This window comes from Neofelis nebulosa, chromosome 4, assembly GCF_028018385.1.
Source record: "Neofelis nebulosa isolate mNeoNeb1 chromosome 4, mNeoNeb1.pri, whole genome shotgun sequence".
NCBI classification, from domain to species: Eukaryota; Metazoa; Chordata; class Mammalia; order Carnivora; family Felidae; genus Neofelis; species Neofelis nebulosa.
Window position 1 is genome coordinate 156,965,892 of NC_080785.1, and position 27,209 is coordinate 156,993,100.

At 56.4% G+C, this 27,209-nt stretch overlaps 1 protein-coding gene across 1 annotated transcript in view; it reads left to right on the top strand.

Moving 5' to 3' along the window:
• The first annotated feature begins 1,792 nt into the window (after nt 1-1,792).
• UNC13A (unc-13 homolog A) overlaps nt 1,793-27,209 on the top strand; it is a 61,120-nt gene continuing 35,703 nt past the window's right edge. Inside the window, exons 1-11 of the mRNA XM_058727499.1 lie at nt 1,793-1,984; nt 11,137-11,166; nt 12,032-12,131; nt 14,016-14,133; nt 15,644-15,767; nt 16,339-16,412; nt 17,835-17,889; nt 19,527-19,562; nt 22,740-22,947; nt 25,748-26,308; nt 26,571-26,679. Coding sequence (XP_058583482.1) covers nt 1,963-1,984; nt 11,137-11,166; nt 12,032-12,131; nt 14,016-14,133; nt 15,644-15,767; nt 16,339-16,412; nt 17,835-17,889; nt 19,527-19,562; nt 22,740-22,947; nt 25,748-26,308; nt 26,571-26,679 — 1,437 coding nt within the window. The 5' untranslated portion in view covers nt 1,793-1,962. The remainder of the gene's footprint in view (nt 1,985-11,136; nt 11,167-12,031; nt 12,132-14,015; nt 14,134-15,643; nt 15,768-16,338; nt 16,413-17,834; nt 17,890-19,526; nt 19,563-22,739; nt 22,948-25,747; nt 26,309-26,570; nt 26,680-27,209) is intronic.

The following is a 27,209-nucleotide window of genomic DNA, read 5'->3' on the forward strand; positions in this document are numbered from 1 at the left end:
AATGAGAAAGCATCAGAAAAACACAAATCAAGTGACTTTCTGCAAAATGCCTGACAAGTACTCTTTAAATGTGTCGAGGTCATGACTAATAAGAAAGACTAAGAAATCACACCTAGGTGGAGACCAAGATCATTACATGCGGTGTAGGATCCTGGATTGGATCATTGCCTAGGAAGAGAACATTAGTTGGAAAAACTGGGGAAATATAAAGTTTGCGATTTAGCTAATAATAAGCACCAATGTAAATGTTTTACTTTTGACACGTATAACCCTGTAACCACATGTTAGACGTTAACATTAGGACAAACTAGGTAAAGAGTATATACAAACAGTCCGTATCTCTTTACAGCCCAGTGCCTCTGTAACTTTTCTGTATGTCTAAAATTTTTCCAAAATGAAAAGTTTATTTAAAACATTAAGAGCCTCTGTTCAGAAAATGATACCATAAATAGAACGGCAACCAGCCACAAAACTGGAGATCTTTAAAAAAGTTTTACAACACGCATTAAACCAACAAAGGGGTTGTGTCTAATATGGATAAAGAACTACACGAGTAGGAAATGACAGTCACGTTTTAAAAAACGGATGAAAGACTTGAGCAAGAATTTCACCCTAAGAAGAAACCAATACTCACAGGAAAAGGTCCCCCTCATGAGCAATCAGAAAGCAAATCAAAACCAAAATGAGGCACCGCTTCTCCCCCTTCATTTTGGCATGATCCAAAAACTGAGAGTATTCCAAGTGTTGACAAGGGTGTGGGGCAACTGAATGCTTATATGGTGCTGGTGTGATAGAAATAGTTGGAGCTACGTCAGAAAACACAAGTTGATGTTATCTCGTGAAGCAGAGCATGTGGGTGTCCTATGATCCAGCAGTCTTACTCATGCACCAGCCTACATTTCTGAGAATGATTATAAAAGTTTTTTTAAAAAAATAAACTCAAAGTGGGGACAATCTTAAGACCTATCAGATGGAAAATAGATAACCAGAGGTATAGTAAATCAAGAGAATACTGTAGAATAGTGAAAGCTGCACGTATTACAGTCGCACTTGCAGAAACGTGGATGGAAACCAGCAGCATTGTGTTGAACCCATATGGAACTGCCCAGCTAGATAAGTGGGGAGGGCGGGGAGCAGAGATGTGTTGGGGTCAGGGCTGAGCCAGGGGAAGAGTTGGGAGCTGGGGGAGTCCAGAAGGTAAGTAAAGGGCCAGTGTGGCGGAGTCAGTGAAGGCTTCCTGGAAGAGGGGATGTTCAATCTGGGCGTTGATCGATGAATAGGAGTTTGCCAGTTACACGAGGGAGTGAAGGACAGGATCCAGTCTGAGTGTATGGAAAGATCCACAGCCTGAATGACTTAAATAGTGAAACAGAGACTCAGAGGGAGATCTAGACAGGGAGAGGCAGAGAGACTGAACAGAAAAAAATGCTCAGAGGGAGACACATGACCGAGAGATGGGGAGACAAAAAGAGGAACAGAGAGACACAGGCAGAGAAAGAAATAGAGAAGCCGGCAATGAGACAGACGTAGACAGAGACAGAGGAACAGAGATACTCAGGGAAAGCAGAGACAGCAAAGGACTCAAGAGACAGAGAGCCCACAAAGCGACTCCAGCAGAGACGAAAACACGCAGAACCTGTAGGGAACCTGAATGGGGCTGCCCTGTGTCCCTCTGGTCTGGAAGCCCTGGGGACGGGGAGCCCCCACCCGGCTCCGGCCCTTTAAAGCTCCCCCAAGCCTGCAGCGCCCCCGCCCCATCAGGCGTCCCTGGGCTCCGCCCGCCAGCTCCACATCAGCACCACGTCAGGAGCTGTCCGCACCCCCGGTGCTGAACCAAGATGGCCGGCGGCGGAGGCCGGGCCCCGGCGTGAGCTGAGCGCGGGCTGCAGCCCCAGCCATGCCCCAGCCCAGTGGCCGCTAAGCTCTACCTGACGGAGCCGGCCCGCCGGCGACCCCGGAGACATGTCTCTACTTTGCGTTGGAGGTAGGAGGCGAGGCTGCGAGGCTGGGGACCGGTGTGGACCCGGACCGGGCTCGGGGTCCGTGTGGATGCGGCTGGACTCCTGAAGGGGTGACCCGAGTACACGAGACTGGACTTTTGAGAGGGTGGCCCTTGTAGACGCGTCAGGGAGCCGAAGAGGGTGATCCAGGTAGAGGTAGCTGGGTTCTCAGAGGGTCCTAGTGGCCGCTGCTGGGGGTCGTACGGACCTGGCTGAATGCGGAGGCCCGCGTGGACGCCAGCCGGGATCCGGGGCTCTATCTGGAGACAGTCTAGATGGGGAGTCTATGTAGACCAGGTTACTAAGCGTGGAAGGGGCTGGGCTGGGTAGTTCGAATGAATCCTGTAGGGTACTTGGAGGGAGTCTTGCGCCGGTGGGCTGGGCTGTGGGTTCTCAGGGACGTGGGCTGGGCTCGGAATTCGAAAAGGAGTGCAGAGAGGAGGGGTCTCCAAGCCCTGAGCATGTAAGATTCGGGTAAGGGGGCTTGCCCGGGCGACCTCTAGGAATCCCTCAGCTTTGGGTGTGAAGAGGCCGGGGTCGGGGCTAGGGAGACCCTTCCGTAGGTCCTGAGAGGCTTGTGACTGGTGTCTGGGGACACATTTCCCCGCTAACTCTTTGGACTCTCCAGTGGGGGCTGGGGGAATCGCCTGAGGGTCTCCTCACTCCCTGCCCCCTCCAGCACTCCAGAACGCCTAACCGGCTTCCCCCGTTGGAAGCTGACCCCTTGAGGGTGCAGTGCCGGCCTGCACCCCTCCCGACATCCTCACCTCACCCACTTTGCGCCGAATGGAGGGAGGGAGAAGTGGGGTGGAGCTATTTTGGGGCTCGAACGCCATCTGCACGGAGGCCCACGCCCAGGCCCACGCTCTGCGTTGGGGTGGGGAGGGAAGGAAAGAGACACAGGAGGGGCATGATCGCTGTCCCCCACTTCTGAGGTTGGGGTAGGGGTGAAGAGAGCCCACCAGGACTCAGGCATCCCGGGCATTCCTGCTGAGAACTCAAGCTCTGGGAGACCTTGGATGGTGGGGTTGGTGGTGAACAGGGGCTCAAAGCTTATAGAGGTCTCAACCTTGGGTTTCAAGGACTGGGGTCCATCTCCCTCACTCACACCTACTCCCTCCAAGAAGGCTGAGGTCTCGGAAGGAGTGTGTTGGTGAGGCCTGAGATGTTACGCTTTGGGAGATCTTAGACAGCGGGGAGTGTGTGGGGTGTGTGTGTGCGTGTGTGTGTGTGTGTGAGAGAGAGAGAGAGAGAGAGAGAGAGAGAGCGAAAGAGAGAGCGCGAGCACTGAACCCCGGTCTCCACCTGGACCCCAGTGAACAGGCCCAGAGCCGGGAACCGCCCCCGTCGCCCCTCCCCCTTCTTCCCCTCCCCCTCCGTCGCTCCATTCACAAACCCTGCCCCGCCCGCCCGCTCCCTGCCGCGGCGGCTTCCAGAGTGCTGTCGCGCGGGGCTGGGCAGGCGTGGACGCGGGTGTTCTTAAAGGGACAAGGACCTCCTTTCCCAGGTCGTTCCCTACCGTGGCTGATGTTCCCTACCATAAGATTGAAAGCCAACTACGCCCTGGCCTATGGAGTTAGGGGAGTGGGGAAGTGGAGGAGACCCCCTGACTCTGACTAAAGGAAAGGCGGAGGTGAACGTCCAAACCCCTATTGGCCTCTCCCCTCCTCTAAGTTGCCCAGCAGTGGGGCCAGGGGGGGCTGGCACTGGAGGAGGGGGCCAATTGGTGTGTTATTCCTGCTCCCTGCCTCACATCCTCCAAGTTGGGTTCCTCTGGAAGGTTTGCCTAGTTGTGTGTGTGTGTGTGGGGGAATCTCACCCTTGACTCTGACGCAAACTGGAGGCTGGGCTGTGGGGGTGGTGTGAAGAGGGGTGAGGCTTCCAGAAACGGAGGCCTGGGGGAAGAGTTGTGTTGGATGATTCTGTGGAACTTACAGGAAGGGAATCACCAGTAGAGTGGAGGGGTGTTGCTGGGAGGGGCAAGGCTCAGGGTGGGGTGGGGAGTAAAACCCTGAGATGTACGGGGAATGGAATAACGCAGAGGGGGAGACCAAGAGAAGTGGAGAGGGGTGAAATGCTGGGAGGGGTGGGAGTGATGCCCGCTGGGGCTGAGGGGGTCAATGAAAAGGGAGAAGGGGCAAGGCAGCAGTGGAGCTGGGCTGGGAGGGTTTTCCATGGGTTTGAACTCATCCTTGGAGTTGAGGAAATAGCTGTACCCCCAACCGGGAGCCCACTCATGTTTGCCCATATCTATACACACACGCACTGGAACGTTCATACACAGACTCACCCTGTGTGGACAGAAATGCCCAGGACCCACCAAGATTGCACGAAGACCACCTATGAATGCACACTCACTTGTGGACACGTGTGCACATTCATGTGTGTGTGTGTGAACACACATATGTATATGGGACACAGCCACTCTGCCACGTACACATGGTCCCCAAAATATAGGCATGTGTGTCCACGTGCATGTATGCACACACGGATGTATCCAAACATGTGTGATGCGGGTTCACAATATCCATGTCACATAGAGGTCAACCCATGCCCTGACACACAGGCCTGTACCTACGTATACCTGTTAGGGCTCCAATCCCAAGAAACACACACATGTACACATGCCAAAGCCACATGCATGATGACGCTTGTCTGGACATTCAAAGCAGCCCCTTTGAACAGACGAATGATGATTCACAAAATACACACTTATATGTGGACACACAAGTAAGCAAATGCACGTTCCATATAACAGTGTAACACACACACACACACACACACCACAACATAGGTTTCTAATTAACACATCACCTGCAAGCCCGCAGATACCTAAACTCACACATACCGGCATTTCGCCCATACAGTCACACTGCACTTCCTGACACATATGTGCACATCATCACCTGCGTTCAGGTGGTACACATAAGCATGTGTCCCTCCACGCATACACGTACACCCATGTACGTACGCCTGCCTTCCCTGGTAACGTGAGCAAATGCACATGCAAACACACACAAATGTAAACTCTTGCATACTTATCTGACACCAACATACAGGAGACCATCTTGTTCAAGTCTTGCCTTTGGCCCCCCCTCATTTCTTTATCTATCTATATGGAGTCCCACTGCCGCCCCAACCCCATCCACTTGGTAGGGCTTGGCAGAGTCCTGAGTCTGCAAAGGAACCTTGCTCCTTCACGAATTCATTCATATATTTATTCAGCAAGCATTTGTTGAACACCTACTATATGGTAGGCACCGTTCCTGGAGACCCAGCACTATTCCTGGCCTCAGGCTGGTGCGGTCAGAGTGGGAGGGAAAGGGAAGGGCTGAGGGAGGCAGGGAAGGTAGGATCCAGAGCTCTCTCCCTTTAGGAAGCATGCTTTTACCCCCCCCCCCGACCCTCAACATTCGCCTGGGTCTCAGAAGATGAGGGGGAGCTAAGCAGAAGGGACATGGTGCTCTAGGTGGAAGGAATAGCACGTGCAAAATCATGGTGGTGGGGATTCAGTTCTAGACCTTCTTATGTGCCTTACAGCATTTGGCCAGGCCACTCAGTGGTTTTAAAGTCTCCAGAAATAGTTGGTGAATGAATATTGCATACAATTAGCAAATGCGTACATGAGTGAGTTTGCCTCAAAACTAATAATATCAACAATAAGCCCCGTTTATCCGGCATTCTGTAAGTACGGTGCTGAGGACTTTTATGCCCATTGCCCTCTTTAATCCTTACAGACATCCATTTTACAGATAAGGAAAACTGAGGCTCAGGGAGGTTCGACAACTTGCTTAGTGCCACAGAGTTAGAGATGTAGCTGTCTGACTCCACAGCCTACTGGGAATTCAGGGTGAAGGTTGAACCTCTTCTTGGAAGAAGACTAACCCTCCCTTTCATGGGGTGAGAGTCTGTGCTGGGAACACCGTCTTCCTTCACTCACTCAATAAAGAGACATGTCATTATCTCCCCCATTTATTGTGGCCTCTCCCCCTGCTTCTCTCCCAGGAAGCCCTCACAAACCCCTCTTCCCCTGGCTGGCCTATTTCTGATGACCACCTAGCCAGGGGAGGTTGTCTCTGGGTCTTTGCTCTCACTATAATCATAGGATGCCCTCCAGGGTTGGCTCTGATTCACCTTCAGGGCTGCAGTCTTAGCCCCTCTCCTAACCCGTGCCTCACTTTCCTCCCACATACAATGGGCTTACTCTGTGAGTGCCAACTGGGACATCCCTAGTCCAACAGGCCTTGGTTTGAACCCTTAAATCCACCGCTTCCTGGCAAGTCCTGTATCCTCTTCATTCCTCAGCGTGCCCATCTGTAGAATGGGCACACTAATCGCACCCACTGCCTAGGTTTGCTAGAACTCTCCAGTGAGATGAGGCACACAGAGACCTTGGCATGCTGCCTGGCCTGTGGAAAAGTTCCGTAAGTGTGAGCCAATGACAGGAAAAATCAATGATGGTGTTTTTATTAATGGGGACTAAAAGCCTTCGGGAAGGAGGTCCGTGGGTGTAGGACGTTTCCTGAGAGCTCACTGCGTTCTCAGGCCTGAGGAGGGCTCAGTAGTACACAGGAGGTAAAAAGGCGTGCCAAGTTCACTGGAGGTAAAACCAGGGAAAGGGGTTCAGCACCCTGGACAGAGCAGGGACGGAGCGTGCCACACCGCAGACGGCGCCCGCCTGCGCCCAGGGGGCAGATCTCACCACAGGGCTGCTGGAGGAGGAAATTATGTCATTATTTCATTGAATACTATTTAATGAGCACCTACTATATGTCAGGCCTAGTTCTAAGTGGCAGTGGGTAAAAAACACAGAAATCTCTGTCAAGGTTCTTGGTGTGTTTGTTTTTTTTACACTGAAATCTCCACTTGGGCTCTGGCTTATTTCCGTTAATGGAAGGTAGGAGTCCTCTCTCCCGGATGAAAGCCAGTGAGGCCAGTGTCCTTATCACAAAACTCATATAGGCCGTTGGCATCACGTATAAAACCGCCAAATATCTCAAGATCAATTTCTGAATTCTTTATGCTTCCCTTCCCTCCTATTCCATCTTGTAGTGTTTGCCAACACCCAGTGAGCATGTTCTGAAGGGAGCTTCCTGATGCTTCCCTTGATGGTTGGGGTCCAACGCTTCCCCCGCCCCCACCCCAGGCCTGGCAAGTCAAGGAGGAGGTGCCCCTCAATTCCCGGGTTGTCCAGACCAGGGGCACACTTAGAATCCAACCAAATAATACAAATAGTAATGATGCTGGTGAGAGGAATAATAAAAACAGTAGCAATGGCAGTATAATAATGCCGATTCTAATAATGACTAAAAAGAAAGGGGAGCAGGAGGAGGAGGGAGAAAGAGGGGAGGAGGAAGGGGAGAAGGCCCTACTTCGCTCCATTTCCTAGATGAAGCCTGAGCCCCTGTGCCTACCTTCCCGGGTTCTGCCCTGGCCAGCATCTGCCTGTGTAACCACATTAATCAGTCAGGGCTGATGGGGTCCCCAAGGGCCGCGCAGGCTGCTGACCGTGGTGACACGGTGTCTCCCCAGCCTCCTGTCAGAGGGGCCCGCAGTGTGCACCTCCCCCAGCCGTCACTCCCAGCTGTCGCGTCGCCCACGCCCTCTGTGCTCACTTTATAAATAGCCTTGTGCGTGTGACCAGGAGCTCGCGGGGAGGGGTGGCGCTTCCGCCCCGCTGACCCCGATACTGCAGCGAGGGGGGTTGGGAGGGAGTGGCCGGGCAGAGACGTGATGACTACGGTGGTGAAGGCGACAGTGACTGGGACCGTTTACTGAGGGGGAAAGACAGAAGGCCCTAGACTTGGTTCCTGCCCTGAGACCCCTCCCTCCCTTTGAGGCCTCTCCTCCTCTGAGCCCCTCCCCTGATGACATCGCTTCTCTGCCTTCCTGAGTCCCCCTTCCCCACCAAGACCTTCCTCCAGCTCTCGAGCTTCCTTTCCTAGTCCTCTCCCCTGCACCCCTTACCCTATACCCCATGCCCCCCTGAGTCCTTCTCCCCACTCTGAGCCCCTTCCTTGATTCCTCCCCCCACCATGTTTCTTTCTGAGCCCCGCCCCCGAATCTCCCCCTCCTGCCTCTGAGTTCTCAGTAAGGAATATACAGTGATGTCCTCATCCTGGACTCACTCAAGGGTCCTGGAGGCCAGAGCCTGGCCACAGCTTTCGGGGCTAGAGCCTTCTAGCAATCTGTCCACTGCTGGTGGGCCCCAACTGAGCTCATCACCCTCCGGCCCACTGAGGCTTAAGGGGGAAGAATGTGGGTAGTCTGAGGGAGAGGGGACAAGAGAGACAGAGACAGTCAGATGGGGGAGAAGGGGAGGAAGAGAAACAGAACCAGGAGAATGGAGACAGGGAGAGTCACCCCATCCCCGCCCAGGAAGAGAGGATGAAGGACAAACTTTGGATGACTGGCCTCCTCTCTGAGCTCTATCCCCGGTGAGGGGACCCAGAGCGGGATCTGCGGGCCAGGCCAGGCTAGACACCAATCAGCCCCTCAGATCCCCCTCCAACCCATCTCTCCCCACTCTGCCTCTCCTTTTCGCTGGCCCTCCCTAGTGGACATTTGTGTGTCTCCCTCTTTCTGCGTCTCTGTCTCTGACTCTCATGACTTGTTATCTACCCCCCTTCCTCCTCTCTCCTTTTCTTCCTTCCGCCAGGCTGATCCCTCCGTGCGTGCCCCTTCCTCAGCCTCGGTCTGTGTCCCTCTCCGTCCTTCCTCCCTGCCTGGCCCCTGCCTCTGCACCATCACTGCTCCGCCCTTCCCAATCAACAGGAGTGCAAGCAGGGGGTCCCCTAGGAAGGACACCTGCGGCTCCTGCTCTGGGTCCCTTTTTACAGACCAGGGGCAGAGCTCAGAGAGCTCAGAGAGGGCACCCTCCTAAGGGTCCCTGAGCTTCACTCAGCCCCAGGGGTGAGGAGCTGGGTGATTGAGCTCCCTGTGGGCTGAGTGGGGCTGAGGGTACAAGAAGGGGGCAGTGGGACAGGGGCTGAGCATGTACTCAAGAGAGGGGCCTTTGCCCATGCCGTTACGTGTCTTGAATGGGAAGGTGAGGAAGGCAGGACACGGTGACTGATTTGGGGTGTGGGACAAAGAGAGACAGAGACGCAGAGATAAAATACAGCAGGAGACAGAGAGACAGAGAGAAAGCCAGATCTAGAAAACCAGAAAGAGAGAGATGGAGTAAGCCCAGAGAAGGGGGTTCACCTGCCCGGGTTCACACAGCACCATAGGCTGAACCTGACTCCACCTGACTCCGTGCTGAACCAGTGCTCGCCTCTCCCAAGGTCCAGCCGAGGGCTCCTTCCGCACTTCAACCTGCCAAACCCAAACCCAGGGGTGTTGAGTACGAGGCACAGCCCATCTGCATTTGAAGTTTGGTGGGGGGTGGGCAGTAGTATAGGAAGGTGATCATTCTCCCTCCTGCTCTGCGACTCTGGGGGGTTCGCTGTGCTTCTGGACGTCAATCCCCCGCCCCCGCAGCCCCCACCCCTCCACCCGCCTGCCCCGTCTGTCTGTGACAGGAACAAACAGTATTTACTGACAAGTGTTTAAAACCACTCCACACCTCCCCCCCACCCCCACCCTTGATGGGAATTCTCCCTTCATTGGTATCTTTTGGACGCTTTTGCAAGACAGAAATTCAAGCGATGTGGACAGAGATACGACCCCAAGATGGGAGGCCATGGCATTTGCCCACAAAAGGGCTGAACTTGGCTCTCAGAATAAAAGAAAGAATAGCAAGCCGCGCAACTTTGTTTCTAGGAATTTATCCTCCGACTCGCTTGCACACACTCTTCAGTCCGTCCTGAGAGACAGCAAATTTCTACAGAGGGTGTCGAATGCTGTCATTGGCGTAGGAAGTAAAATAACGCACACGTGGACACGGCTGCTGGATCACAGACTGTGTGCCTGTAGCCCTGGAAGGAGCCGGTAGTGTGGACTGCACAAGGCGGGGACTGTGGGGCCTGGGGTGGGAAGAGCCTTGTTCTCGTCGCGTACCAATCTCTGGGGCGCCTTGGATTTTGCAAAATGTGCGTGTATTGCCCGTGGGAACCACAACGTACATCGAAAAGCAACAAGGGAAAAGGATGGGGGAAAACAGGAGGAAGGGCTCAGTGGGGAAGCAGGGTTTGGGTGGAGATACAGAGTGGGTGGCGGGGAAGGATGTCGGGGGCAGCTGCAGGGTGTGAGAGATGTTGAATGTAAGTTCCGTATCCCACGAGAAGAGCCAGGGAAGAGTGGAACTGCTTTGACTCCCTTGGGACTGTGGGGTTACGTGAAACACGGAGAGACTGGACCACCTGGGACCCGACACATATTTGGGTTTCACGTTTCGTCGGCGGGTTGGGCTGGACAAGCCGCAACAACCTCCCGGCGGGGGTTCGGATGTCTCTCTGTGCACTAAGGAGCCAGGTCTCTGGGCGGTTCTGTGCGACATCGCCCAGTCCCGTTTGAACATGAGACCTCAACCTCGGGGTGGGGGGGCATTTGGTAGGACAGACTCAGCTGGATAATTGGGGGAGAAGCTTCACTGGCCTGACAGGGGGATGGGGGGTCACTGGAGATCGCCTTTCTCCTCTCTCCCCACCTCTCTTCCTCCCTAACTGGTCTCTCACTGCTGCAATCCTGGAGGGCTTCCTGTGGGAGGCCTCTCCTGTGCCCTGCCCAGCTCCTTCTTTTGAATCCTGTTCAATTGTGGGGAAAGGCACAGCCAGAGGTGGGGGAGCTCTGGGGGGCAGTTTGATGGGGAGGGAAAGGGGGCAGAAACTGCTCCCAGGGTCCAAATTTCCTTCAACCCTGAGGTCTGCCTGTGCTCATCTGTCTGATGGCTTCTCTCTCTCCCTCTCATCCCTGCCTCCCTCCTCTCCTTCCTGTTTTGCCTCTCCTTGTCTCTGTCTCTGATTTCATCTCTCTCTCTCTCTCTCTCTCTCTCTCTCTCTCTCTCTTGTTTTTGTTTTCTGTTTGATATCTCCATCGGTCCCTTTTGCTCTCTGTCTCTGCCTTTCTTTGTCTCTGTTTCTGCATCCCTGTCCTCTCTGCCTGTCTTGTTCTATTTCCATCTCGGTGTCTTTGTCTCTCTCTTCTCCCCACCTCTCTCCGCATCTCCTTTCCCTATCTCTGTCTCTCTCCACAGTCAAAAAAGCCAAGTTTGATGGTGCCCAAGGTAAGTGGCCTCTATTCCTGCCCTGTCCTGTGTCGTCTGTCTGTCTGTGTCTTGGAGACATAGGGGAGGGCGGCGGAGCCAGCGACAGGGGACTTGGGCTGCCTGTCTGCTGAGCATCACAGAGTCTCAGACCTGGCTTGTGATCCCAGAGTCTCCCCAGCCATCCCCTGGAGAATCCAGTGGAGGAGGGGCTCACCCTGAGCCAACAGCCCTTCCCAGGATCCTAAGAGACAGGCTGGGACTCCTAGAGCAGGCTACAGGTGGGAAAAGTGAGGCTCGGAGAGGCGAAGGGAATTTCTTATTGTCATTTAAACAAAATATTTTTTAATGTTTACTTATTTCTGAGACCGAGAGACACAGAGCATGAGTGGGGGAGGGGCAGAGAGAGAGGGAGACACAGAATCCGAAGCAGGTTCCGGGCTCTGAGCCGTCAGCACAGAGCCCGACGTGGGGCTCGAACCCACAAATTGTGAGATCATGACCTGAGCCGAAGTCGGTCGCTCAACTGACTGAGCCACCCAGGCGCCCCTTACTGTCATTTTTGTTCCCCTCTCCAGGGCCTCAGTCCTCCCATCTGAAAAACCAAAGCTATTGAACGTAGTCATTTCTAAGCAGCTAGATTAGGCACCCCCAAATCCCACAAGGCCCTTCCCTTATGCTCTGAGGGACTGGGGCGGGGGAGGGGCTCTGGGGGTCAGCCTGGGCTGTAGGCACAGAAACAGCTCCGTCTATTGGACCTGGTGATTGGACCGTGGCCCCAAGCACACGGAGACCCCGGGGGATTATAAGAGGGTCGTCTAGAGCTTGGGTAGGGGCATGGGGACTCCCTGGGCCCCTGTGCTGACCCCTGCTCTCACCACTGCAGAGAAATTCAACACGTATGTGACCCTGAAGGTGCAAAATGTCAAGAGCACGACCATCGCGGTGCGGGGCAGCCAGCCCAGCTGGGAACAGGATTTCATGTTGTGAGTCTGCAGTGACTGAGGTAGCAGGGCCTGTCGCCTCGCTTGCTGGTCCCACAGAGCGAGCCGGACACCTGGGTGTTGTCTGGGACTCCGCTCCCTCCTCCCGAGGCCCCGCGCCCAGCCATCGGCTTAGCCTCTTGATCTCCGAGGCCACCAGCCAAGTCCCCGCCGCCCGCCAGCCTCCGCCCCTGGCCTCCTGCTGCTGCCCGCCTCCTGCCTCCCGGCAATCTGTTCTCCTCCAGGCAGCCAGGGGGATATTTTTAAAACTGCAAATCACATCCTGTCACTCTCTGAACTTGCCCATGGCTCATGGTTTGTGAACCTCAGAACAAAACCCACACTCTTCTCCCTAGCACCCCCTTTCCCGGCCCGGCCCCTGTGATCTCCTGCCACTATCTGTCTCCATCTCTTCTGGCTCAGCTTGTTCCTGCCCCAGGGCCTTTGCACTTGCTCTTCTCTCCTCTCCTCCACCGCTCCCACTGGACCTGGCAGGCTCCATCTTGTCCTTTGGGTCCCACCGGTGTCACCTCCTCAGGGAAGCCCTCCCTGACCACAGCCCCAAGCTTCAGTTGGAGGGCAGTTTCAGGTCTAGCCACCAAGTGTTATTTTAGTCATTTGTGTCATTTCTTTTCCTTTTTTTTTTTACATTTTTTTAATGTTTATTTATTCTTGAGCGAGAGACAGAGACAGAGACAGAGCCTGAGTGGGGGAGGGGCAGAGAGAGAGGAAGACACTGAATCCGAAACAGACTCCAGGCTCTGAGCTGTCAGCACAGAATGCGACACGGGGCTCGAACCCACAAACCGTGAGATCATGGCCTGAGCCAAAGTCAGACGCTCAACCGACTGAGCCACCCAGGAGCCCCGTATGACACTCCATCTTCTCTGACGATGACCAACAAAGTACCAGGCCCCCTTCTAAGGCTTTGATGAAATCAAACCTCCCCCCCCCCACCACACACACACACACACACACACACACACACAAGCCTGGGAGGGAGGGCGCTATTTCAATCCTCATTTTACAGATGAGGCAGAGGCTGGAGAGGCAAAGCGACCTGTTCAGTGTCACACAGCTCATACCTTGCAGAGCTGGGATTTGGACCCAGGCAGCCCTCAACCCCCCGAGCAGAGCCTGACTGGGGATGAGCAGTGGTGGAGGCCATGAGAGAACCCAGAATTGGGACCCTGGAGCAGAGGAATTTGAGGAAAGAATGAGAGTTGCAGGTTCCAGGGAAGATGTGGAAGAGGAGAGACAGTGTGGTCCCCAACCCCCTGGAAACCAGTCACTGAACGGCCAGGTCACAGATACACTCAAGGAGAACAGTCCTCGAGACAAATCTCTGGTAGATTGGTAAATTCAGTGAAGGGGGACATTCCCCAAGGTTTTCCTCCCAATCTGCTATTTCCAGGGTGGGTCCTGCGAGAAAAGTGCTTAGAGGGGGTATCATTCATATTCTCAGGGTTGTCCCCATATGATTGGATGGAGGTGACATTGGGAAGGAGAGAGGCATCCTGAATGCCCTTATCCTGGGGTAATAGGGAGCCACAGAGAGTGTTTGAGCCTCTTCCTCCCTTAGCCAGTACTCTCTGGGCCTGAGGGCTCCAGGAAGGGCCAAGGGAGTTGGGGGTTCAGGAGAGGTGATACCTTCCCGGGTTAAAATTCTGGTTCTGCTGTGATACCCTGAGCATGTAACTTAACCCCTTGGCCTCAGTTTCCCCTCTGTAAAACAAGGATTACTGTGTTACCTTCCTGGTAGGCCTCATCCAGGCCTGGGGTTGAATTCCAGTTGGCTGTGTGTCCTAAGATAAGGCAGGTGAACGGACTTTTCCGAGACTTCACCCCTCACTCCTACCCCTTCATGCCCCTCCCCTCTCTCCACAGTGAGATCAACCGCCTGGATTTGGGGTTGACGGTAGAGGTGTGGAACAAGGGTCTCATCTGGGACACAATGGTGGGCACCGTGTGGATTCCCCTGCGGACCATCCGCCAGTCCAACGAAGTGAGTGGTGGGTCAAGGGTTGGGGAAGAGCGCCTTGGAGGGGCCCAGAGGCCCGTGGCCTGAACACGACGGACGCGTATCTCCATCCGCCAACAACGTTTGTGATGGTGACTCCAAAGTCACTAGGGTCTAAACTTCCATCTTGTTGCTCTGTCTTTCTCCCTGTGCAGCCAGGGACGGCTGCTGGAGGATCTCCGTTACGTCTGCTTTGCTATCAAGGGAAGAAAAGGTGGCCAGGGAGGGGGCTCACCCTCTCGGTTAAGGGCCTCATCTGGAAGAGGCTCACCGCACTTCGCTCATAGCCTATTGGCTAGAACTTAGTCGAGCGGACCCTTAGCTGCAAGGGAGTCTGGGAAATGTAGTCCTAAGCTACATGGGCCGTGGCCTTGCTGAAGATGTATTCCGATGGAAGAGAGAGAAGGGACACATTGTGGGTAATGAGCACTTTGTGCGGGGCGAAGGCTGCACCAGCCCCGGAGGCGGTAGACCGTAAGCTTGGCCTCCTCCCTGGCCTCCTGGCCTTAAGCCTCACCCCTTCCCCTCCGCCCCTTCATGCTGAACCCAGGGGGATCTTACCACCCCGGGACCTTTTCTTGCTATCTCTGCCCATCTCCTTTGGGAGGCCTTTTTTTTTTTTTTTTCTTTTTAACCCTTATTCATTTTTAAAAGACAGCGCACGAGCAGGGGAGGGGCAGAGAGAGAGGGAGACACAGAATCCGAAGCAGGTCCCGGGCTCTGAGCTGTCAGCACAGAGCCCGACACAGGGCTTGAACCTACAAACCGTGAGACCATGACCGGAGCTGAAGTCGGACGCTTAACCGACTGAGCCACCCAGGCGCCCCAGGCACTGGGAGGCCTTCTTGATGGCACTTGCCTACATTGCCAGCCTCAGCTCCCCCCACACCCCAACCTCCACCCTTTATGGGCCCCAAAGACGGCCTCTGAACCTTTGCACATGCTGTTCCCTGGGCTTCATCTATCCTCTCCATCACCCTCTAAGCCCAGCTCCGATGTCCTCTCCTCCAGGAAGTCTTCCCTAACTTCCCTCGGGATGCCCCTGCCCCCTTCCCTTCCTCTGGCTTTGCCCTTGACTCTCTGGGCTGGAGGTGCCTGTGTCTGGCTCTGTCTCCTGTGACGGCGGGTCTGGTTTGTTCGCTTGGGGTGGGGGTCCTCCCCTGGCTGGGCTTCAGGGCTTTTATTCGAGGCAGGGGCCACATACGCCTCATCAGAGATGAGGAATAGCGACGCGAGCTTCAGACCCCCGCTACCTGGCCCCACAGGGCCTTCTCTCTGCGTCCTTGACCTACCGCGTGGCCCTGGACTGGGACCTTCTCTCTGAGTCTCAGTTGCCTCATCTGTAAAGTGGGGCACGACCCTTGCTCTCGGGGTAAGAGTGAGGTGAGGCGAAGGGGATCTTCTGTGAGAGTAGGGGGCCCACTGGCCGGCGTGCGGCGGATCCCTGCTCCACCCTGTGTCACTTTGGGCCCTGTCACCCCATCCCAACCCCCAGGAGGGCCCTGGAGAGTGGCTAACACTGGACTCTCAGGTCATCATGGCGGACAGCGAGATCTGCGGCACCAAGGACCCCACCTTCCACCGCATCCTCCTTGACACCCGCTTCGAGCTGCCTTTAGGTGAGTGTGGGGGGCACAGGGCCCTCCTCAGGCCCAGGAGAACGGCCAGGCCTGGGTGGCTTCAGGCCGCCCTTCGTTCTGAAGATGAAGTTTCCTCTCTCCAGAAGAGAGAGTTTTGCAGGTGCAGCGAGGCAGCGGGCCATGTGTCTGCCGTGCGCAGAGCACGTCCCAGGCCCTCTAGGTCACCAGCAGGCAGCCAGTTGCTTCTTGACCCATGGGGCTTGGGTCTGAGCTGTGCTGGGCTGGTCCTTGGTCAGCTGGGGATACGAGGAGAGACAGAGTCAGAGAGACGTGTGGAGATAAACAGAGACAGAGACACAGAGAAGCCCCTCTTTCCGAGGACCCGTGGCTCCCCGACCCTTGTGACGCCACGAGCTTCTCCTCGGCCACCCACCGTTCATTCCCAAGGCTGCCTGGGGGGGGGGGGCGGGGGAGGGATGGGAGCTCGCCCTGTTCTCCCTTCCTCTTCCTCCACCCCCTTGAGACCAGCCCCTGGGCCTGCAGGGTGCACTGGGTGAAGGCTGAGGGGCAGGGCGGGCTTCCAGACTCACAGCCGGGGCTCCGCTTCCAGACATCCCTGAGGAGGAAGCGCGCTACTGGGCCAAGAAGCTGGAGCAGCTGAACGCCATGCGGGACCAGGATGAGGTGAGCGTTGGAGGGGGCGGGGGGGGGGGGGACGACGACTCTGTTCTTCTTGCGTCTGTCTCTCTGTCTCCCCACGTGCTCTTCTCTCTCCACTGGTCTCCCCATGTCTGCGTCCCTAACTGGACTAAATCGGCGACTCATTTGGTCCCGTCTCAAAGCAGGGATGGCATTGAGGGGCATACGGTCCCCCAACGACCAACTGATTTCAATCGGCTCAAGTCCTGCCCTTGCCAGACGCCCTCGAGGAGACACGGGGGCCCTGCGGCAGTTCGTACCTCCGCTTTCCGCCCCACACCCCTCAACTCCTTGGGTCACCCGTTCGGACTTTCTTCAAAGTCCTCCTTCCCCCACTAGCTCTGGCCTCTGTACCCCTGTTGTTTCTTTAATTTTTAATTAAAAAGATTTTTTTTTGAAAGTTTATGTATTTTGAGAGAGAGAGAGAGTAGGGGAGGGGCAGAGAGACAGAGAGTAGGGGAGGGGCAGAGACAGAGAGTAGGGGAGGGGCAGAGAGAGAGAATAGGGGAGGGGCAGAGAGAGAGTAGGGGAGGGGCAGAGAGAGAGAGTAGGAAAGGGGCAGAGAGAGAGAGTAGGGAAGGGGCAGAGAGAGAGGGAGAGAGTAGGGGAGGGGCAGAGAGAGAGGGAGAGAGTAGGGAAGGGGCAGAGAGAGAGAGTAGGGAAGGGGCAGAGAGACAGAGCATAGGGGAGGGCAGAGAGAGAGAGAGAGAGTAGGGGAGGGGCAGAGAGAGAGAGGGAGAGAGAGTAGGGGAGGGGCAGAGAGAGAGAGGGAGAGAGATGGAGACTCCCAAGCAGGTTCTGCACTGTCAGCGCAGAGCCCGACGCGGGGCTCGATCTCACAAACCGCGAGATCGTGACCTGAGCCGAAGCCGGACGTGTGTCCGTCAGAGCCACCCAGGCGCCCCTGCCCCCCTGTTCTTCCGTGACATTCCCCGTCTTCTTCGTGGCTCTGCGTCATCACCGCGCAAAGAGCCACTGAGGTCCAGAAGAACAGCCTTCCGAAGGCGAAGGCAAGGAAGAAACCGCGCGCAAGACCAGAGCTCTGTCCCGCGGGAGGTGGAGCCCAAAACGGGCGACACTCACAAGTTAACCGTATTTGTCCAGCCTCATGTCTCGTCTTCTTTATTCCGCTCCCTGCCTCGGTTGCCCCCACGTCTATTTGTTCCTTTCTCTCATCCGTGTTTCTTTTTGCTGTCGCGTCTCTGTTTCTCACTCTGTGTGTGTGTGTGTGTGTGTGTGTGTGTGTGTGTGTCTTTCTCTGTGGACATCTGCATCCTCCTCCTGCAGATGGAGGGGATTTGGGAAGCCGCGGGCGGGGGTCAGAATGGAACAGAGCAGAGGGCCATCTTGGTCCCCTGGCTTCTGTCCCTTCCTGAGAGGCACCCTCTCTCCTTCCCTCCCTCTCAGTATTCGTTCCAAGATGAACAAGACAAGCCTCTCCCCGTCCCCAGCAACCAGTGTTGTAAGTATCTCTCGAGTCCTCCCTGGGCATCAGCTGAACCCTCGTCCCTCCCCCACCCGGGGCTGTCCTGTGTCACGGGCCACTCCCCTCCAGAGGACAGGTCCTAAGAACGTACGATGCCTGCTCACGGTGCAGTGGAAAGAAAAGACCTGGGACCTGAATGCGAGTCCTGCCTTGCTGTGTGGTCGCAGGCCTGCCGGTGTCCCCCTCGGATCCACAGAGCCCCTCTCTGTGAAAGAGGGCATCTGACAGTGCCTTCAACCCTGAGGCCTATTGGAAGGACGCAGAGGAGTCCTTCTAGAGACTTGAAAAACCCTTGGCAGACCCTTTCGTGTCACTCGCCGGTCCACTGCACCGCATCTGTTGATGGCAATGACAGTCCCGTGCCTCTGACCGCTGCCCCTCCGTCGAGGCTGAAGTCTGCAGGGGGGTTTATCCTCCTTGGCCTTACGGAGACTCAGATGCACCCAGGCCAGTCGCGCCTGGGCCAAGGAGATGTCTCTCTCCTAAAAGTGCCCTCCGAGTCCTCTGGAGTGGGGAGAAAGGGACAAATCATACAGTCTCAGGGCAGAACCCCACCCGTGGGACTTTGCCCCCCCCCACACCTTTCAACCTCTTTCTCCTTCTCAATCCTGCTCCCCCTTCCCTCTTTCGCCCCCCCCCCCAGTCTCCCCTGGATGCGTTGTCGACCCCCCATATGCCCAGGATGGTAACCACGAAGTGGAGGGGCTGGGGGGGCCTGCACTTGGGGGACCTCATTTCTTGGGGCTGCTATCGAGAAACCCTTTGACTTCCCTACCTGGGGAGGGGTCATCACCGCCCTGAGGAAATTACAACCCCCCCTCCCTGGTGGCGACCGGGGTCACTGAAGGGTTGGGGTGGGGACAGCATCAGGCAGGAGCAGATAGGTGACTCCTGGACAGGTGGACTGAAGCAAGGGGTGGGTTCAGTTTGGGAATGGAGACTTACCTTACCCCTCAGCCTCTACCTCCAAGTTCTTTTGGGAACAGTTTGTCGCCTCCGTTTCATGGAGGAGGCAGCCCGGTGTCAGGATTCTGGCCCGAAGCATTTTTCCCAAGATGCTGGGGGACGCTGGGGTTGAGGGGATGGGGGGAAATGTGATTCTCTCCCCGGTCCTGATGCTCAGAAGCTGTGTGACTTTAGGCTGCTCACTCTACCTCTCTGAGCCCTATGCCTTCACCTGTCAAACGAACAGAATTATTAAACCCCACCCAATGGCGGGGCGGGGGGGGGGGGTTGGTGGTGGTATTTCGGAGTGTAGGATTTCCAGTCCAGGGTTTCTTTCCTTGTTTGCCGGAAGGGGGAGGGCAGGAGTGGGAGTGCTGACTCCAGCGCTCAGGGTGGTAAAACCCTGGGCCCGAATGTCCCCTTTATCACTTCCTGGCTGAGCCTGTGGCCTCTTTGAGGGATGCGGTTACCCCACCTCGATGACCGAAGGCAGCACAAATGTCAGGGGGGTTAGAGCGATATTCTGAGGAGACGCTCGGGGCAGGAGGGGATCGAAGTCCTGGGGTGGGAGGAGGAGAAGGGGAAAATGAGGAGGATGGGGAAGTCCCCCTCCCCGTGCCCCCCCTCTGCCTGCTCCTTTTTATTATCTCTGCCCCTTCTCTTTGTAGGCAACTGGAATTATTTTGGCTGGGGTGAACAGCACAGTAAGTACTCAGCTTGATGTTCTGCGAGGCCACGGGGAGGTGGGGGCCTTGGCAACCCTGAGGCCCCCCTGCGCGACCGCCAGGGCATCAGGGAGCCGGTGGCTGGGGGGCCTGAGGACTGATAAGACCCCGCCTGTGCCCTCCTGTCCCTGACCATTAACGTCTGTCTCGAGGGTCCTGCTCTGCTCGCTCGGGAGCGGGCACCATTACCCGGGTGGAGGGATTCAGCCGGGAGGAGTGGGCATTTCGACCAGAGACCTGTCTGTCTCCAGCTGGGCACTGTGACCCCTTCCCCCCTGTTCCCCGTGTATAACGTCATCTCCTCTCCTGTGACTCCTTCCTCTCTTTTGTCTCCCCACCTTCCTCCCCCGCCCCAGTGTCACTCAGAGGGGGGGTAGGTATGGGGGGAGAGGGTCTTTGAAAGAGCAGCTGGGCAGGGAACCCCGGGCACGGATCACTCCAGAGACCTCAGCCCCCAAAGGCCCTTGCCATCTTCCTCCAATTTAACCCCGGGGGAAGGAGACCAGCCTTCCCCTCCCCCAACAACTGGGTGCCCATTTACCTCCCCAAGGAATAGCTCCCTTTCCTCCATGTCTTGCCCCTTCCAGAAAAATCCAGGCTTATAGCCTGAACGTGAATCTCCCTCCTTCCCTTTACCCCACCAACTAGGAACGCCTCCACCAGTGCCCATAACCTGACGGCCAGACCCCGCTCCCCCCTTCCCTCCGGGACCAGGGGAAATGTTTACCGCTACTTTGATCCGGAACAATTTGTCAAAAACCCATTTAGCCAGAAAAGCCATTCGGCAAGCAAGAGGGCCCGGCACCAACCAGTTTGCCACAGACAAACGGCACGGTCGACAAACAGAGATATTTTTGGTTAAAACCAACGTGGCAAAAGCTGATCGCTGGGTCAAGAGGCGCAAAGACGGGGCGCCTGGGTGGCGCAGTCGGTTAAGCGTCCGACTTCAGCCAGGTCACGATCTCGCGGTCTGTGAGTTCAAGCCCCGCGTCAGGCTCTGGGCTGATGGCTCGGAGCCTGGAGCCTGTTTCCGATTCTGTGTCTCCCTCTCTCTCTGCCCCTCCCCCGTTCATGCTCTGTCTCTCTCTGTCCCAAAAATAAATAAAAAATGTTGAAAAAAAAATTTAAAAAAAAAAAAAAAAAAAAAAAAGAGGCGCAAAGACAATCGGGCCAGTTGGTCGAAACACAAGTGGCTGAAAATGCCTCTCTGGGCAAGCAGGCAATTCGGTCAAAAACCATGTGGGAGGAAGCGAAGTCAGGGTGGTAGCAAAACAAAACAAAACAAAACCAAAAAACCCAAACCAACAGAAAGCAATTTGCCCCCCAAAACTGGACCATGTGTCTGGAAAAACAAACAAACAAACAAACAAACAAACAAACAAACACCATTTGCCGACTACACCCGCAGCGTCAGGCAGTTTGGCCGGAAGCGTCTTGGCCTGGTCCGGGACAGTTGGGCAGAAGGGATGCCGGTTTGGTTAGAGGCTCTACACCCAGAAAACTGGGTAGCGAACAAACTGGTCAAAGGAACAATTCGGTAACGTTGGCAACTCGTCCAGAATTCCACGGGGACACTCTGTCCGGATTTCAGATCCCCGGCTTCAGGCCTCCGTGGCCTCACAGTTATACCCTGATGCGTGTAGACCTGAGCCGTGGAAATTCACATCTGCCTCTGCCTAAAATGCGAGCACTGATGGCACCCAGCACATCAGATGGTGGCCGCTTACGACAGGGACAGGATAAAAAGCTTGTAGGTCACAGTGGCCCGAGTCAGATGAGAAACCAGGAGGCCAGAGTGACCTTGATGAGGCTGGCTTTGCTCGCGGAGAATGAATTCAAGGTTTCTCAGAAGGCAAATTAACTTAGGGAATGAATCCAAATAGGTTTTTACATGAAGGATGAACTTGATTTTTTTTTAACGTTTGTTTATTATTGAGAGACAGAGAGAGACAGAGCACGAGCGGAGGAGGGGCCGAGAGATGGGGAGACACAGAATCCCAAGCAGCTCCAGGCTCCGAGCTGTCAGCACAGAGCCGGAGGCGGGGCTCGAACCCACGCACCTTGAGATCACGACCTGAGCCACCCAGGCGCCCCCCTCCCCACCGTTCACCCCATTTTATAAAAAAATGGACCTATTTGTCAAATACATAGAAACAGACACGATTAGCTGGGGGGAAAATTAGGAGATTAAAATAATAAGGCGAGAAAAATATACAAACATCCGGAACACGAGCAAAGAAACCTAAAGGCATTAAAAAGGGGCAAATCACCCCTCTTGGCATTTAATACCACCGGTCAATTCATGCCCTGGGCCACCTAATCTGGGCTTTCATTTCTTTTCTTTTGCAGCCCATTTGTTTTCAAGGGTTGCCTTTTAAATAAATTGAGTCTCTACTGTCCTAACCACAATCTCGCATCCTTCGACGCTGTTTTTTTTTTTTTTTTATCAAGGGAAACAAACCAAACTAAAATGCCCTTTAATGCTTATAAAACACTTGAAGTTCAGCACTCTGCCCTGTTCCATTCAGCCGTAGATTCTGGGTGCGCGATGGTCTTGCCTAAGAATCGAAGAATCTGACCTAAGAATGTAATCCTTTTCGAGGGCTATAGTATCGTCAGCCCCCATGTTTGTTCCCACACGTGTGAGCTCAGATCTAGGAACCCCATCCTCGGACATCGAGAAATCTCTGAGGGTTAAAGGAAATTGATACTCCAACCTTGTCCCCCTGATCTCCCTCTGAACGTCCCCCTGAGTATTTGTGTGACTTCTCTTATGGGAAGGGAAGCTCACTGCCTGATGGAAAAACTCATTGTGCTTTCAGAAAGCCTGCTCTTTAGCCAAGTCCGTGCTCACGTTTGAGCCGAAGGACACCCTCCAATTTGCCCCTGTCCCCCTCACATTATAGGACCTACGTTGGACCCCAGACTAGGAGTCCAGTCTGGCTGGCAAAGCAGGGTTTTCACCTCCCTTATCCTGCAGCCTCTACTTCTGTTAACGTGACCCGAGATCCTGCATTCATTCTGGCAATGATCCCTCTTCTTGGGTTAGCAGACAGCGAAGACTCCCTAAGTCTGAGAGACTGTGTTGGCCTCCATTGGACGCCCTCTCTCTCCCTCCCCTCCTCACCCTCTCCCCTCCCCTCCTCTCTCTTCCAGATGATGACCCTGACAGCGCGGTGGACGATCGCGACAGCGACTATCGCAGCGAGACAAGCAACAGCATCCCGCCACCCTATTACACCACATCCCAGCCCAATGCCTCAGTCCACCAGTATTCTGTCCGTCCACCACCCCTGGGCTCCCGGGAATCTTACAGTGACTCGATGCACAGTTATGAGGAGTTCTCCGAGCCGCGGGCCCTCAGGTAGCCACGGTGCTCGAGAAGGGGATCCGTGTGTGTGCCTGTGCGTGTATCTGGCTCTGGGTCCCAGAGTGGGGACAGGAGTAGAGGACCCGGGGGAGCTGGGGGTGGAGGTCAGCGGGTCCAGGAAAGCAGCATTCTTGTAGGGTAGTAGAGCCCTTTCTTTACGCTAAACCTTGTAAGAAGATCTCACGAGCTTGGTCAAAGGGGGTGTGCTTTGGCTGACGAAGGGGAGCTGAGTCAGGAGGCCCCCCCCGAGCGGTGCCCCTGAGATGTGGGGGTGCCTGGGCGCTCCCTTTAAGGGCGCTGCTGATTTTGGAAAGAGTCTCCCAGCAAGCAGCCGGCTGGTGGTCCTGGCGTGGTCCTGCCCTGACGGCCCGTCCCTCGGGAGCTGCCCCTGCGCGCTCCGGCCTCTACCGCTACCCCCTCGAAAGTCGGCTGGCCCTAGACCTGTCCGACAGGCGGGCCACGCCACTGCCCGGTGCGGGGCGCTGGTCTCCAAGCCTGTGAGGCTGAGAGTCGTGCCTGCCGTGCCTGCCGTCCTTCCGCGCCGACCCGATCACCCAGCCCTGGTTGCCGAACAAAACTGTGATGCATGGGATATTAAACGGATCGCACGTTTGTAAAGCGCCTAGAGGGGCGTCTGAACGTGCCACGTAGTGACTGTTGTGTCGACAGCACAAACAATACCGTTTGGAGCTAACTGGGTGCCCCGTGGGTGCCCCGTGATTTTTGGCTGTGGGTCTTTTTCCGAACTACCTGCTCTCCCCAGAATACGGTTCCCCCTTTCAAGCCTCACTCCCATTCATTTGCATACCCAAGCTGGCTCAGGCTGACGCGATTGCGGGAACAAAGTTTCAACGGGGTCGGAAACAGCCGAGAGGAGAGTCAGAGACCAAATGTTAGTGAAAAGGAAAGGTCTGCCCTTGGAGAAAGAGAGCGGGGCAGTGGCCATAGCATCCTACCCAGAGAAAATGCCAGAAAGGGTTGGCTGGGAGAAGTCTGCCTACCGTGAGCATTCCTGGGACAGGATGGAGGGGGGAGGAGTCGGGGTAAGAGGAACCCTCTCCTCTTGTGCTTTGGTCAGGCCACACAGGAGTGAGGGGAGACCCTCCAGAAGCAGGGGGGAGGGGAGGATGTAGAGGTAGAAACAGCTTGCATTCCCCTGAGAGTGACTCAAGCCACGCTCCCTGGCCATCCTGGCCGTGCTGCCTGGTGCTGGATGATCCGAGAGGCTGGGGACACCGAGCCGGACCCAGACATTCCATCCCACAAGCCAGGGCTTGGCTGGAAGGAGGGGCAGGGCGGGACACTCTAGCAGTGGGGAAGGGTAGGGAGGACTTCCCGGAGGAAGGTGCCTGCCAGATAGCCCCAGAAAGGATAAATGAGAAGTCCGAGGAAGAGAATTTCAGGCAGAGGAAACAGCTCAGCCACAGGCTGGGGATCAGGTCCCAGATCATGATCAGGAAGGCCCTTGGGTGGCCAACTCAGGGGCATGGGAGCCAGGGGAGTCATCTGAGGGGGGTGAGAGCCGTGTTACGACTCAGTACTTCAGAGCCAGGATGGGAGGATGGCCCCAAAGACGAGCCTGGGGCAACTTAGGCGGCGCCTGAGGTCGTAGGTGGACGCATCCAGGCCTATGCTGGGATTCCAGTCCTGGGCTGCCCCCCTCCCCAGGGACCCTAGAATGTGCCGGGATGGACTTCAGGGTTATTCATCAGCAGAGGGAGCTTGAAGTCCTTTTCAGCCAAGTAATACTTGATCCCTCACCTGTCCCCTGCCATCTACAAGGTGGGCCACTAGAAAGCAATCACCTAAATGCATAAACTAGCAACCAATGGCGAGAGGGAGAGACTCCCATTTTGGTCCCTACAGCATCCCTGGAGCTGGCTGGGGAGAGGGGTCCCGGTCCTTGAGAGCAGAGGAAGTATTTAAGACAAGGAATGATGTTTGTTGAGTGACTGAGTGAATGATTAGAAGGGGGACGAGTGGTGGCCCATGCGTCATGCTGCCTGCCCTCAAGCAGGGCTAGGTGTTCCTTCCTAGTCATGTCCAGCATGACCCGGGGCGCACCTAAGGACCCGACTTGGCGGGAGGGTGGGGAAACTCACTCAAAGACAACATTTCAATGGGCACCAAAAGAGACTCTGGAAGGGTGTTCCTGGAAGAGGGCACAGCAAGGGCAATGGCTCAGAGGTGGGCACTGATGCAGGGGCTCTGGAGGAACAGTGAGAAAGCCAGTGTGGCCGGAGCAGGGGGGAGAGAGATGGGAGCACGGAGGGAGATGAGGTAGGGAGGCTGGAGGGTTTGGGCCACCCTGGGGTGTAGGGCAGGGCCCAGATTTTATACCAAGGGCTCTAAGGAGCTACGGCAGGTTTTAGAACAGGGACGTAAGTGCCTGCATCTATGATTTGAAAAAGCCCCTCTGTGGTTTCCATGGGAGGCGAGTGCTGTCGGGGACAGGAGGGGACGTTGGGGCAGCATCTAGATTCGGGGACATCAGGAGCCATGGCCAGGTTCGAGCTGCAGAAGCACTAAATCTCCCAAGACTGGAGGTGAGGCACTGATTGGGGTCCCCAGCACATCGGAGGGGCGCAAGGACAGGAGCGGCGCCCTGCGGGTTCTCCAGGCTGGGGTTTCCCAGGTACCCGGGGCAAGGCCAGGTGCCCCGTAGGCGCTCCTCCGCCAGTGCTGAGTGAATGACCCGGTGGTGGCGCCTGCGTGACGGGCGCGGGGGGGTGGGGGGGGCGCGGGCGGTGGCTCGGGGGTGCCTCCCCGGCTGAGCCCTGGCTGGTCCCCACAGCCCCACCGGCAGCAGTCGCTACGCCTCCTCGGGGGAACTGAGCCAGGGCAGCTCACAGCTGAGTGAGGACTTCGACCCGGACGAGCAGAGCCTGCAGGGCTCCGAGATAGAGGACGAGCGGGACCGGGACTCCTACCACTCGTGCCACAGCTCGGTCAGCTACCACAAGGACTCGCCGCGCTGGGACCAGGATGAGGAGGAGCTGGACGAGGAGCTGGACGAGGAGCTGGAGGACTTCCTGGAGGAGGAGGACGAGGAGGACGAGGAGCTGGAGGAGGAGGAGGAGCTGCCTGACGAGGAGGAGGAGGAGCTGGAGGAGGAGGAGGAGGTGCCGGATGACATCCGGAGCTACGCCCAGCGGGAGGAGGTGGCCGTGGCTGAGCCCAAAGACTTCAAGCGTGTCAGCCTCCCACCGGCCGCAGCTGAGAAGGAGGATAGGCCTCCGGCCGGGCCTGCTGAGGCCCCCGACGTGGCCAAGGCGGCCCCTGGGCCAGCCGCACTGGAGGAGGTGCCCACAGCGGAGCGGGCCCCTGAGCCGGAGCCCCCCAAGTCTGAGGAGAGGTAATGGGAGGGGGCCAAGGGGCTGTCGCGGGGGCCAAGTGGCGCTGTGATGGGGTCAGCATGGACCCGGGGAATGCAGGGGAGGGTGTCGCAGGGTCACGGCCGGGAAAGCGGAGGGGGCACTGAGGCCTGTCAGAAGGGCTACAGGTGGACCACTGTGTCTCTGCAGGGCCAGAGAGGCCACGCAGGGCTTGACATCGCTCGGAGGGCGGAGGGTGAAGGGAGGGCCGGTCCTGGAGCCTCACGATGCCCCTTGCCTCAGTTTCAGGCGACGAGAGGATGAGGAAGGCCAGGAGGGTCAGGGCTCCGTGTCCAGGGCCAAGGCCAACTGGCTTCGAGCCTTCAACAAAGTGCGGTTGCAGCTGCAGGAGGTGAGTGACAGCTGCAGCCCAATGCCCAGACCTGCTGGCCCGCTTCCCCACCGCTCCCATACCCCATCCACCTGCGTCCCTTTCCAGGCCCTGCCCACACCTGCCGTGGCCCGCCCGCGGACAGCGTGGCCACGCCCACTGCCCCCGGACACACCCCCCGTCCCCCACGGCTTCGCTTCGCCTTCTTACATCCTGGTCTTTCTATGGCTCCGCCCACCCCAACCTGGCCCCACCCACACCTGCCCGCCTCCCGGCCTCACCGTCCCGGCCCAGCCCCTGTCCAACCTGACCCCTCTCTGGCCCTGTTTGCACCTTGACTTCATCTGTCTCCAGAAGGGCCCTTCCCTGGTCTCCCATGACTGCCTGCCCTCCCCCCCCCAACCAGCTGGCCCCACCAAGGCCCGGCCCAGCCTCCCTCGTGCCCACCTGGGATTTCTGAGGAGGGAGGAAGGAGAGGTGAGCTGGAACCTGGAGCCAGGTCACGGTTACAGCCATGTCAGAGTCAAGCTCATGGATAGGGATAGAGGTGA